Consider the following 14069-nt stretch of genomic DNA (forward strand, 5'->3'; position numbering starts at 1 on the left):
CACCCCTGCCTCTGATGTTCTGATGTAGTAAGTGCCAGTGTGCTCTGAGCGTTGGCATTTTTTATAGGCTCCGCAGTTGATTCTGTTGTGTAGTGTGGGTTCAGAGTTGGGAGATGTCTCTAAGTAGCATCAAAAGGGCAACTTTTAATTTTTTTTCCTTGAAAGAATGGAGTTGTAGCAATGGTCTGGGCATCAGAGGATATGGCTTGGATACCCCTAGACTTGAATCTGTTGCTTGATTAAACCTTGTGTTTGCAGAGGAAATCTCTCGTTGAAATAAATCTCCATGGATCTGTAACCACTATAAGTGGGGTAGAGGGTCTACCTGCTAACCTCCTGCCTTGGCTCTGGGTGAGCGTCTGGGATTATGAACCCAGAGCCCCAGAGAGTACGAGCCTCTGATTACCCAGCCCTGACCGAGGCACTGAGACCTGTGGTCTTGGCTGGGAGACCAGACAACTGTAAACTTGGCTCGCCTCCCAGCACCTAAGCTTGTGCATACTGAAGCTCTGCTGGTTCTAAGTCCAGGGATGGCTCAGATCAGCCTGTTCCTCGGCCCAAGGCTGCTCTCGGTTAGCCCTTGCTTGTTTCTTTACCTGCTCTTTGGTCCCCCAAAGTAGCTGGCAATCCCAAGTGTGCCCACCGGTGCCCACCTGTGTCTTTTCCAGAAGCCCCCCGCCTCCGACCCTGTGTCTCCTTGAGAAACAAGGGTGAGACATGTCGTCTGATAGGAAAATACTCACTTGCAGGCTAGCGATGATGGACTAGAGAAGTGCGGGGGCCTTTAGTCAGAGTGGGCCTTCAGTCTGCTCTGGGCCCCAGAGGGGGGGTGAGTCGGTCTGCAGAGCAGCCCTGTGGACCGTCGCCGGCAGTCTAGACTGTCCCTGACTTGAGTGCAGCAATCTTCAGTTCAGGGTCTTGGGTCACTGCATGTCAGCCGGCCAGTCTTACCTCCTTCCATAGGGGAGTGGGAGGAGTGCTGTAAGAGAGGGCTCCACTCTGATCGTGGACCCGCGGAAAGGGAGAGGACAGTTCCCGCTCCGGTGTCTCACAGCAGCTGAAAACAAACTCGGGCATTGACTTCTGTGTAGGAGAAGGGAGTAGAGGTTTTCCCTCTGTTGGTCTCCCTAGCCCAGAGGACAGTAGCTGAACCGGGTGGCTGTGGCCAGTGTGCCGCTCTCGAGCTGGGGAACCCTGGGCCTCTTGTTCCCCCAGATTGCTGACATGGAGTCGGGCAAACAGATCCAGCTGATCAACCGCAAGTCCCTGCGCGCCCTCACTGCCCAGCTGCTGGTGTTGCTGATGTCTTGGGAAGGAGCTGCCCACCTTTCTGTCGATGAACTCAAGAGACATTACGAAACCACCCACAGTGTTCCCCTCAACCCCTGTGAATACGGATTCATGACCTTGACCGAACTTCTGAAGAGTCTGCCCTACTTAGTGGAGGTACGAGTGCTAACGGTTCTGTAGAGCCATCTTCCTGAGGTCTGCTGAACTGCTCCGGGGTCACCTGATGGTCTGGCTTGGAGGCTGTAGAGCAGTGAAGGACCAGTCAGCTGTTTTGTGGTTGAACATATGAGGCAGGGCAGGGGTGCAGGCACCTTGCCCAGTTGAGTGCCCAGGTAAGGGGGAAGCCCTGGCCTCCTGAGTCCTGAGCTGGGGTGCTTTCATGCTATGCCAGGCTGCAGTTTGCTGCTGGCAGCGCTTTCTGACGATATAGATGGTGTGTGGGTGGCTGGGGGGCTGTCATCAGTCAGACACAGGTCAGAAGTGAAGGCTGGTCATCCGGGTAGACTATAAGAATAGCACTTAAGATGAGAAGAATCACAGAAGAATATTACAGATGTAGATAAGCACCCCCCACCCCTGCCAAATTAACAAAATTGACCCAAGAAGTGAAAAATTATACCAGCTGGGGCACCTTGGTGGCTCAGTCTGTTAAGCATCTACCTCTGGCTCAGCTCAGGTCATGATCCCCGGGTCCTGGGATTGAGCCCCGCATCAGACTATCTACTCAGTGGGGAGTCTACTTCTCCCTCTACCCTTCCCCCGTGCTCATGATCTCTCTCTCTCTCAAGTAGATAAAATATTTATTTGATGCAGAGAGAGAGAGAGCACAAGCTGGGGCAGTGGCAGGCAGAGTGAGAGGGAGAAGCAGACTCCCCACTGAGCAGGGAGCCTGATGTGGGACTTGATCCCAGGACCCTGGGATCATGACCTGAGCTGAAGGCAGACGCTTAACTGACTGAGTCCCCCAGGTGCCCCTAAATAAAATCTTTGAAAAAAAATTTTGACCAGTTACCACAAAGGAAGCTCTAAGATCATTGAAATTTTACCAATGAAAAAGACACTGGAACCAGATAGGTTAACAGTTGAATTTTTTTTTTTTTTAAGATTTTATTTATTTATTTGACAGAGAGAGATCACAAGTAGGCAGAGAGGCAGGCAGAGAGAGAGAGGAGGAAGCAGGCTCCCTGCTGAGCAGAGAGCCCGATGTGGGACTCGATCCCAGGACCCTGAGATCATGACCCGAGCCGAAGGCAGCGGCTTAACCCAGTGAGCCACCCAGGCGAATTTTTTTTTTTTTTTTTTTTAAGATTTTATTTATTTATTTGACAGAGAGAAATCACAAGTAGATGGAGAGGCAGGCAGAGAGAGAGAGAGGGAAGCAGGCTCCCTGCTGAGCAGAGAGCCCGATGCGGGACTCGATCCCAGGACCCTGAGATCATGACCTGAGCCGAAGGCAGCGGCTTAACCCACTGAGCCACCCAGGCGCCCCACCCAGGCGAATTTTTAACTAACTTTGAAGAATAACTCCCAGCTTCCTAAAAACCATGTAGGCCATGTTAAAAGCAAAACAAAAAGACAAAAGAAAAAAACCTCACCACTTAATTTTATGAATCCAAAGCAACTTTAATACCGAAAACCTAACTAATTTTGTCCTCCAAAACACAGTGGTTCTAAATAGGGTATTAACCAGTAAAGTCTAGCAACGTGGGAAAAATGTGTTGCCCCATTGATACCATATAACCATATGATGGATAACTAAATAATTGAGAGAGATTGACAGAAACTCTCTCCTTAGCCATACCCAGGCCAGGCTCCTGGGAGCCGCCTTCTAGACTAGACCATGACCTTGGATGTCTTGGTAATTTTCCGTCCACCAACACCCGCCAGCCCTCCACCAGCTATAAATCTTCACTTCTCTTTGTTGGAGCCCAATTCTGCACTGAGGTTCTTTCCTTTTATTGGGGATAGTTCTTGAATAAAAACTGTTTTCCACCTTTACTGTCCAGCTCTGGTTTGTCCTCACAATATCACATCCAACAGGGGGGCGCCTGGGTGGCTCAGTGGTTGAGCATCTGCCTTTGGCTCGGGTCATGATCCCAAGGTCCTGGGATCGAGCTCCACACTGGGCTCCCTGCCTTGCAGGAAACCTGCTTCTCCTCCCACTCTCTCCCACCCCCCCATTCCCTCTTTCTCTGTATCTTTCTCTATCAAATAAATAAAATCTTAAGAAGGAAAAAAAAAGCATCACATCCAACATTTTGAAAACTCTGTTGATTATCTATTACGTGAATAGTGGTTCTAGGCAGCATGAACGGATAACCCAAGACAGAAGGCTTTCCGCGGCCAGCTTGGGCTGGGAAATACCCCTTCCCTTGGAGATTTATCAGTGCACATTAAAGACTCTAGAAAGGTTTATGGTAAAGAAATTTGTTTACTTGAGGACAGAAGAGCTTTGGGGTTTCTTCCTTCTAACCCCCCACCCCGTCCTTTTTTTTTTTAAAGAAGACTGATGTCATCCTGCAGCACAGAGTTCCTGGGACCCCCACTTTGGGCGAGGGGGTTCGTTGGCCTCCGTCCCCGCTGTCTGATGCAGTGCTCTCACTCTGGGGGTTTGCCTCTTCTCCTTACGGTCTCCTTTTTTTTTTGAGACCGCACATCTTCTAGTTTCCTGCCTTTCTGACACGCCATTTCCCCAGACCTCAGCCATCTGAGACAGACAGGGAGAACTGTAGTTTGCTCTAAGATAGCACTTGCTGTGGGCGGAGATCCTTGAATGAGCGCCCCCCTCCTCCCAGGCTCAGTTGATTTGGTACCTTTTTACTCTCAGCAGGAGGCTGGGACTAGTCACTCCGGAAGTTTGTTCTTTGTTTGTTTGTTTTTTTTTTTTTAAGATTTTAGTTATTTGTCAGAGAGAGAGAGAGAGGAGCATGCGGGCGAGAGAGGACAATTGAGGGGCAGAGGCAGAGGGAGAAGCACACTCCCCGCTGAGCAGGGGGCCCGACACAGGGCTCCATCCCAGGACCCTGAGATCATGACCTGAGCTGAAGGCAGACACTTAACCTGCTGAGACCCCTGCAGGCGCGCCACTCGGGAATCTCTAATGTTGCATTTTTCTCTTGGATCAGGTTTTCACCAATGATAAGACAGAGGAGTGTGTGAGGCTTACGAGCCTCTACTTGTTTGCCAAGAACGTGCGCTCTTTGCTTCATACATACCACTACCAGCAGCTTTTTCTCCATGAGTTTTCCGTGGCCTATACCAAATACGTCGGAGAAACCCTGCAGCCCGAGACCTATGGCTGCAGCAGCGTGGAGGAGCTCTTGGGAGCAATCCCGCAGGTGGGTGTCCCTGGAGCCTGGAGGGGGTCTTCCGGGAGAGCCCCAGACTCTCCTGAACACAGTCAGGAAATGCTGCCAGAGTAATGACATGGCAGGCATTTTGAAGGACATACTGTTGGCATGAAAGGGATGATGCTAGCGTTTCTCCTAGGTTCTGCAAGCCTTTATTAAATGCGTATATGCCAGGTGAGTAAGTTGCAGTTCCGTTCCTCAGGAAGGTGTCAGGCAATGGAGAGTGGGGCACCTGGCAGATGACGAGGCAGTGTGATCAGCCATCCGTGGGTAGCCCAAGGCGGGGCACAGGCAGGGCCCCGCCCAGGCTCAGGGTTCGTTCTAGAGCCCAGATGTCAAGGATTTATAGACATGAACTATATGACGAAGATGGGATGGTCTGGGCAGAGGGGATTGGAAAAGCAGATGCAAAGCAGTGACAAATAGTGTGCAACGTTGAGGGCATTAAAAACCAGGAGGAGGCCTACCAGTGCAGTGGGAGCTCACTTGGGGAGGGCCTTGCTCCTCCAGGTGAGCAGAAGGACCTGGAGGAGAGAAGTGGAGAGCCTCGGGCTTGTGTTTGAAAACACCAGTGTCAGTGCTGTGTCCAGAGTAGCAGGAAGGGAGGGGGGAGCTTGGCGAGGACCCTGGATGTGGCCAGCCCAGGTGAGAGTGATAACGAGACCGAACCTGCGTGAAAGTATTGCAGGAGGCAGCGAAAGACCCAGGGAGGCTGAGATCCGGACTCGGTGCTGACGCATGTGGGGGTGCTGGGAGCCAGGGTCCTCCGCTGCCACTCCTGCTTTGCTGAGGAGGCGGAGCGAGGACTCTGTTTCAGGATTAGGACCAGGAGCTTAGTTTGGGGGGTCTGGAACATCCCCATTAGTTCTTTTAGGGTATATTTAGTTTCTGGAGGAAATAGGAAGGACTCTTGTGTGAGAACTGTCTCTTTTGACAGACCAGAACTGGTGCTGGGGAGGTGGTCTTTCTGAGAGCCCTAAAGAATATTTTTAAAGCTGCGTCTCATCATTTTTAGACTCCATGTTTTCTTACAAGGTGCATGTCTCTGTCAGCTTCTGTTACTTTAAAAGTTAAAGAAAGTATAGAAAAACTTTCCTTGACGTTAGTTTCTGACTTCTAAGATATCTAGGGTCAGCGCAACAGGTCCCATTCTTCCTGGACTTAGGGCTTATTTCCCCTCCTTTTCCACTGCTTAACCAGTAGTATGTCTTACCTGCAGGTGGTCTGGATAAAAGGACATGGTCATAAGAGAATTGTAGTGTTAAAAAATGACATGAAATGTAAGTAAGCACCCATCCCCTCCCTGCTTCAGAAACCCCGGTTCTGCCACTGACTTTTCCCTCTGACGGCTGCTCTTGGTCCCCCAGGTCGATTGAGTTCCTTTGGGCTTGCCCCCACCCAATCTGAAAACCAGCCCTTGGCCACAGAGCACATCTCGGTGGTGCCTGAATCTGGCACAGCTATGGAACTTGAACTTGGAGCAGGCAGCGATGGTAAGCGAGGCACAACACAGCCAAGCTTGTGAAGTTCTTGGAGAACCGGTGGGGTGTGGGCTGGGGAGTGGGTGAGGGCAAGGACCACAGTGAGCCGTCTTCGTATATTCTCCAAAGCAGACTTGTGTTTGATTGGTAACAGAAAAACGAGCCGGCACTTCATAGCATTTTATGGTTCAGGTTCTTGAACATTTGCTAAAACAGTATTTTAAGACTATTGCAATTGGGTCAACTCTGCTGCACCCAAGGAGGGAGGTGGAAGTTAATTCTGAGTACAAGGATGGACAGGGACGTTTTAGTTAAGGAGCAGAGCGGGGTCAGCGGGGGGTCACATCACCAGGAGAAGATATCAGAGGTGGAGGACTGAGGGCCTTGGTTAGAGAGCAGGGGTGCGGAGTTCTCACAGAACTGACTTCCAAGATGCTTGCCAAGACTGGGCTCGGTAAGGACCAGACAGACATGGAAGGCCAAGGTCAAGGCCTCGTGGAAAAGAAGGCTCAAAGGGCCAGGCTCAAGTTGGATGGAGAGAGTCTTTGTCACAGGGCCTTCTTGAGAACATTGATCCACTCAGATTTTATGTGGAGCTTCCTCTGTAGGTAGAAATTGACTAGCTTGAGCTCTGTAGCAATTGTAACTTTACCAAAAGACGTTTGAATCCATTGCTGCATATGAGACTTTTATCTTTGTATGATTCTGTAAGTCGCTAATTGGAAGCGTTGCTGTGACCTTTGTGTGGAGGACACATTACACGTTTCATAAAGCATGGGAAGCAACTCCCCGCCCTCAGCTGTCAGCACAGCCTGCAGGGAAGTTACCACCAGTCTCCGAATAAGGGACCCAAGTTCTGGGAGGTTAAAGAGCTTACCCAAGGGGCTCCTGCGTGGCTTAGTAGTTGGGTGTCTGCCTTTAGTCCCAGGGTCATGGGATGGAATTCTGCATCATCAGGCTCCCTGCTAAGCGGGAAGCATGTTTATCCCACTGCCCCTGCTTGTGTTTTCTCTCTCACTGTGTCTTTCTCTGTCAAATAAATAAATAAAATCTTCAAAAAAAAAAAAAAAAAAACTTACCCAGAATCACTTAGTAAGGGAGTGACAGAACCAGGGTCTAGCTTTTGCTCCTTTTAACTACTTTAAATCTCTTCTCAGGACTTACTTTCCCCTCCCCCTGATTGTGGAGCCTTTTTTGGTGTTTGTGTGGCCCTTTGGGGCATTGCTGTTTCTGAACACAATTCTGGAGAGCCTGGCTTGTGGCACTTCATTTACCAAAGAATGACCCAGACCTTTCCCTTAATGGCTTAGTTGTTGCTGTTTTTGTTGTTGTCGTTGTTAACCTTGTGTTCTGGAGTACTTCCTGGCCTTTTCATCTTGAAGGCTGAGAAAGAAAGCCTCAGGCACAGACTCATGGTAGACTGCTGTCCTGAGTTGAGCCCCGGCCTGCCTTCTCTGTCCAGGGCCCCACCAGACAGAGCAGGAGCTTCTCCGCCTGACCAGTGACTCCCCTGTGGACCTTCTGTGTGCACCCGTCCCTTCGTGCCTGCCGTCCCCACAGCTGAGACCGGATCCTGTGGTCCTCCAGTCTGCTGATCTCATTCAGTTTGAGGAACACCCTCAGGAGTGTTCTGGTAGGATGCGCTGTTTCGGTCGCGAGGTTTTTCTCTCTGGGTTAAAAAAAATCAAAGCACGATGCCTGTATGGTAAAAGTTTGACGGAGGTGGGGAGACACCGTATTTTCAGGCACAAGAATACCTACACTGATTATTCAGGACCCTCTTTTCTGGTCGGTCTTCCTGCGGAGTTGGATTCATAGCCCAGGCAGGCTTGGGGAGCCCCAAGCCCAGGAACGATGGTGCGTCTGGAGGGATGACGCAGCTGGGCCGTGGAGAAGCCCACGGAGGCTCCCTGGGCTTGTGTTGCCCGCCTTTGTAAAGGTGCAGCCGCTCGTGGGTACACCTGGTGGCCCACGTGCGTGCACGGCAGCTCTGGTCCGACCTACAGGTCAATGATGGCCCTGGGTTGGGGCATCATGGTGGAATGAGCAGGGGAGGGAAGATCATCTGTGACTTGAGCTCTGGACCCTGCACGGTGGGCTGAGAAGGGACAGGAAGCTGGCTGCAGCCAGCACTGACCTGGGGGGTGGGGGTTGCGGTGGGATGAGGCTCCCGGCACACTCGCACCTCCTCCTCACCGCAGCCCTGCAGGATGGGTGACAGACCAAGGACCACACTAGCCCCAGGTGCCGGACTGGGAAGTGTCTGAACTGGGATTTGAACCCCAAGCCTCTTGTCTTGCTGTTGTGTCGCCTGGCCTCCAGAGAGGTGGCCATCTGCTTTGTCGAGGCTTTTCCCCTTTGTGTCTCACGAGGGGTGCTTCTCCACTCCGCTTACCGTTCCAGGGGGAATCCAGAGGCAGCCTCGTGTTGCCCAGTGAGGGAACGGAGGCTGTTTATCTGGAGAATAGGAGGTAGGGAAACATATACGTGGCTTCTGCCACTGGAAGATGTAGTGTGTGACAGAAGCAGGGGTGTGCTCCTCTGGAAGGACAACAGGAGCCGGTGTGAGATGGATAGCAGTGCGCCTGTGGGGTTGCAGCTGCGGTGCATTTAGTCTGCGCGAGTTCAAGCAGATGTGTGGGTCCACAGAGAGATGCCGCATGGCGTAGGCAGCTCTGTGTGCTATGTTCCTGCGTGCCGGCCTGAGAAGGGAGCTGGGGCTCAGCGCCCCCTCCATCACTCGGGCCTCTCCGCGCCTCTGGTGTGAGGGCCCCCTGCACATGCACACACAGTGGGAGTCTGAGCTGCAGTACATCTCATGGAAGCAAAAGTGGCCCCCTGTGTTGGCGGGGCTCTGCCAAAGAGCAGCCTGCAAACACTGCAGGAAAAATGGCCGTGTTTCTCTGCCTGAATATTTCAGGCTAATTCTGCCTCTGTGCATTTCTCTCCCTGTCTGCCCACCTTAGATCCATGCAGGGCACAGCCCTCAGTCAACGGAATGGGCCTGGGGCTTCCTGACACGGAGGCCCCTCCTCATGGGAAAAGTCGTTAGGTCCCATGAGGCTCATAGGTCTTTAACTACCTGACAGAGCAAATGAATGGGCAGAGAATCCAAACTGGGGGTAAAAATGTCTACACCATTGCCCATTGAGTTATAGCCCAAAATGGAGCTTTCTAGAACTTTGTAATCCCAGGGAGAGCGAGCTGAAGTGTAGTTTTATTTATAAATACCAGACTCACGTGACTTGTTGGCCACATAGCTGATAACAGAAGTTGCGGCATGGGCGTGATGTTTGGTGGGTGATTTTAAAAATACTTTTTGAGATGAGACAAGAGAAACTAAGACCCCACACGTCTTGCAGGTCCTAGAACTGAATGTGTTTGCTCTTTGGTGTTTACAGAAATTATGATTTTAAACCAAGAAGAGAAAATTGAAATTCCAGTACCAGTAAAGAGTAACAACCCAGCCTCGGACTCCAGCTCCTCTGGCATCTCTGCAGCTGTCCCGGTGCCTCCCTGCCCCTCCTCGGAAACCTCAGAGTCACTGCCCAGCAAGGACCCCGTGGAAAGCCCAGCCAAAAAGCAACCCAAAAATAGAGTAAAATTGGCAGCCAATTTTTCCTTTGCACCTATAACCAAGCTTTGACTCGCGTTTTGAACATAGAATTAGGATGGGGAAACACTGTCTGATTCTGCACACAAAAGTGGGTTCAGAAAACACAGCCTTTTCCGTTTGAATGCAAACCCCCTAGAAGCCAATTTCTTATCAGATTTATCCCATAACGTTTGGTTTCTTTGACATTGAACACAGCTTTAGAGCTGAAATGTTTCTTTTTTTCCCTCCCCCAATTATTTGGAAAAAGCAAACAAACCAAAAAACAAAAAAAACCCTTCCTGGCAGTTGTTAAGGAATCCTCAATATATCTTACCAAATTTTTCTTAATTAGTAATGGTGTTCTGTAAGGAGAAAGTGGTGAGAACTCAGCTGGAAGGGAGTGGTTTTACTGCCATTCAAGCCACATCCGTGGTTGGATCTTACATGTAGCCTAAGATAGCCTCTCAGCCTTTGCTTACTGATGTTTCCAGACGGTGCCGATCAAGTGCGTGGCGTGTGATAGCACAGAGCCTGCTCTGCGGCCCTGTGTGTTCTCATGCGGAAGCAGAAGGGCAGGCAGGCGAGGCGGGGAGAATGTGTTTTTGGGTTGGATATGAAGCTTCCTGGCTTCCATGTGACTTGTAAGCGTGCCTTGTTTGTTTTATTGAGCTATGTCTGTAGTGGACAAATGTGGCTTCATCACAGATTTTTTTTTTTAACCCTGCTTCCACTTCCGGGTGCCATGTAAGAGCTTTCTAGACAGTTGAGGATGTTTTAAGCTTCCCTTTTATGTTACGTTCCAGTGTGACGCGGATTAGGTTAAGGAAAAGGAAATGGTCTTGATGTCATGAATTTAAAGTCAGCATTTGAATTCCAGCACACAGTACTGTGTGTCGAGGGGCAATGTTGGGAAGAGAGTCTGATTTTCTAAAATATGCATGAAATGCATAAATTACAAATCAGAGTTGAGGGGCGAGGTGCTTTAACCAGAGCGATATCGATACTCTTTCCACTAGGAAGAGACAGAAATTCTATCTATACATGTGAAGGCCAAGGTTGATCATCTTAACCTTGTATTTGTAATTTTAAAGCTGGTTTTGGTAGCTGGGAAGCTTTATGTGTGAGTGTGTTGGGGGGAGCGCTCAGTGTGTTTTAATAGTGTCTGCTTCTACTGTTAGTTCTCACTGTTGGAAGCATGTTTGGGTTTTTGTGGTGTCTGATGTTGGCATTTGGGAAAAGCCAGCCTTTGAGAGAGCACTGCCCTGTGGAATGACCTTCGCCTTGAGGTGACGGGTGGTCTCTTACCCCTCCTGGAGAAACCTGACATTTACAATGGGTTGTATTTGTTGGGCAAAAAGGCGGATTCATTCATAGAGCAGAAAGAACCTGTGGGCATAAGGTCTTCCACTACTGAGATGGTTTCTTTTGGGGAAATGTTTGTATTTTGTAATTTCTAGAAAGCCAGAAAATGGGCTCTGATTTCATAGCCAGCATTTTGATAAAATGCCACAAAACAAGGGCTCCAGAGAGATTTCTACAAGGTGGGTTTTTGTTCCCCAAAATCTTTAAAATGAAGCCAGTGGTTCCCAGTTCTCCAGACGTGGCCCCGGCCGGAGACGGAACGACCCTGGAAAAGCCTTGCAAGCAGACGGCCCTCCGCGAAGCCTCTCCGAATGAAGGCATTTGTCCTACAGACATAGTACGGCAAGAAGTCAAATGCAGATGAGCAATTTTTTTTTTTTTTTAAGAAGTTTTTAACCAGTGTGAGAAAGTTGGTGTTGAGAACCTCAGTGGCCTTATTCTGAGACTCCTTAAGGCTGAGTTTGCACTCTCGGACTTTAGTTTTGCTCGCCTAGGCGGGATCGACTTTAAAAACATTCAGAGGTACCATTACAAGTCATGAGGAACAGCCTCAGCAGCTTCTTTGGGCAGCAGAGAGGAGCCCGCGGGCTCATGCTGTCCCAGGAATGTGGTCGAACCCAACCATTAGCCGGAGTCGCCAGCCAGTCTGGGACGCGTGTGTGACCAACCGTCGCTGTTGGAAGATACGAGAATAAAGACAGCGTGAGCTCGTTGTGTCCGTGATGTACTCCACAACGGACAGTCTGATTGCTATCTATTTTTTTATCCAGAGGCTTTAATTAAATGATGTGATGAAATGATGTATGAGAATTAAGACAAAGAAATTCTTTATTTCTGGGTGGAAAGATGTACCAGATTAGATATATCTGTTTAAAGAAAAAAAAAAAAAGATAAAAAGTTATCACCACAACCCCCTTTCCCATCTTGCACTGTTTGTTTCGGATTGGGCTTGGGGGAAGAGATGTTTTTTCTTAACTGTCTACTTTGTTAGAACACTTTTTTTGTGGTTCAAGTGCTGTTTTGTGTGTTGGGACCAAACAGTTGTCAATAAACTACAAAGCAAGCATCAAACTTGAGTTTGCCAAGTGCTGTGTTATTTGTCTGAGGGGAGGGGTGGGAAGCCAGTCCAGGCCTGTCCTCTTGCCACGTAGGGTTTCCCCAACTTCTCACCCCTTCTGAAAATCCAGCTGTTTTGGGGAGAGTGAAGGAGTCTGACATTTTCAGGGCCCTTCTCAGTGAGCCCGCAGCCCTGACAGGTGTCTGCATTCCTGATACCCCAGGCCCTCGGAGATTTCCAGCCAGGTTCCGGTGTGGAATCACCTGTGGGGCAAATCCAGTAACCACAGACCCCTCTGGGTAGAAACCTGAGATCATCCCTTGGGTCTCTCTCACCCTGGGAGAGAGAAATCCATTCTGCAGGCTACCTTTTTGGTCACTGCTCAGCATGCTTTTCCAATAAGCCCATTTGGAGAAGACTTCCTTCATCAATTCCATGTTGAAGTCCTTCCTCTGAGGCCACTGTGACACCTGCCACTGGGAGGTGTCACCCCACTTGCAAGATGTCTGAAAAGACCTAGAAGACCCTTGAATGTTGGGGTAGATTGCGTCTTGATGAAGTGCCATTTTTAAAATTCCAACACGAAACTGCTCTTGAACACCTTTGGCAGTCCTTCCAAACATCTTTTGTGGTAGCAGATCTTTGTAGAAAACCTTGAGCTGCCGCCATGCCCCTTTCAACTGACACGGGGGGATTCTGTAGGTCTGGATTGGGACTTGCAATGGGGCATTGCCTTTCTCTCTCTGCGTTCCCCACGAGGTCTGGGGGTGGTAGCTTTGAAGATGGCCGGCTGAATGAAGGCGCACCTGTCCGTGCAAGGAGACAGGTGTCCACATCTAAAACCTGGCATTCTGGATGTCTCTTCTCTGCTTTCTAGTAGCTTCACATGGGCAGAGACCCAGTTGTGTCTCAGAAGCATCCTCACTGTCTTCCCCCACCAATGAGCTTGCTTCGTGGATTGGGACAGGTCACACCTTGGCTCTGGGACTGTGGGAGGAGCAGGCACCCCTACTCACCATCCCATAAACAGGCAGTCAGCATGGTCCCACCACTGCCTTGCCTGACTGCACACTCCTGCCTTAGCCGGCCAGCCTCTAGGCTGCCTCTGTTAACGCTCTTGGGGGACAGACTGAGCCTATTTGCTTGTTTGAATTAACACTTTCCCAGGAAAGTTCTAATCTCTCCCTCAGAGGGAGGCACCCCTGGGGAAATAGGAGGAAACAGCTGCTTGCCTATGGGACATGGTCAGCAAATTATGGAAATGGCTGCAAAGAGAGAGAGCCCCCTCACTTCTCAGATGTAGGGGGCCAGGAGCTTAGATCGCAAGTCAGCAAGACAAGGAGAATCCCCATTTCCTGGGAAGGAAGTACTTGGAAATGGGGGACTCTGAGCACAGAGGAGGCAGGGGGAAGCTCGGCAGCCACCACCACATGTGGAAGTGGCCAGGAGTGCTGCAGAGGTCAAGGGCAGGGTGGCGCCATCTTCTCCGACCTCAGGCCGCTCGTGGGAAGGCCTCTGCTTCCGCCTCTGCCAGGAGGCCTTCCCAGCTGGGCTGCAGGGCCTGGCACAGAGAACTCCCACTCCCACCTCCACTCTTTTCTCCCTGAGAGTTTCTGATGTCGCTCACAGTGAGTACAGACAAGCCTGCCCACGGCCCTGCAGGGCCCCTGCCCTCTGTGTTCGCAGCCTCTGGATCTGGTGTGGAGCCCGGATGCAGAATCAGGAAAGATCTCTCCGTTCTCAAATAGCCTGTTGCGCTTCCCTGCATGAGGACGAGAGGATTTTACACATGGACTGTGAGTCCCGATCCCTGCTGACCTCCTGCATCTCCCCTCTGTCCTCTGTCCTGAGTGCGGACCCCAGGTTTTGTGGGCCGACAGCTGGAAGCCACTTGTAAATCCAGAGGCCGCCCACATGGGCTCCCTCAAAATGGC

The 14069-nt window shown here is 50.4% G+C and overlaps 1 protein-coding gene across 37 annotated transcripts in view; it reads left to right on the top strand.

Moving 5' to 3' along the window:
• Nucleotides 1-12149, top strand: part of MARF1 (meiosis regulator and mRNA stability factor 1) — a 40074-nt gene extending 27925 nt beyond the window's left edge. For 35 of the 37 annotated variants that reach the window (XM_082714966.1, XM_082714970.1, XM_082714990.1 and 32 more), the window contains 6 exons: nt 1216-1446; nt 4416-4628; nt 5860-5920; nt 6008-6133; nt 7584-7754; nt 9523-12149. In XM_082714966.1, the coding sequence (XP_082571092.1) occupies nt 1216-1446; nt 4416-4628; nt 5860-5920; nt 6008-6133; nt 7584-7754; nt 9523-9767 (1047 nt within the window). In that variant the 3' untranslated portion in view covers nt 9768-12149. Of the gene's footprint in view, nt 1-1215; nt 1943-2201; nt 2470-2672; nt 3532-4415; nt 4629-5859; nt 5921-6007; nt 6134-7583; nt 7755-9522 lie in introns of those variants that run through there. The other 2 variants (XR_014306600.1, XR_014306601.1) reach the window with 2 other exon arrangements.
• Nucleotides 12150-14069: the final 1920 nt, after the last annotated feature.

Source organism: Mustela nivalis (genome assembly GCF_964662115.1).
Source record: "Mustela nivalis genome assembly, chromosome: 19".
Classification (NCBI taxonomy): Eukaryota; Metazoa; Chordata; class Mammalia; order Carnivora; family Mustelidae; genus Mustela; species Mustela nivalis.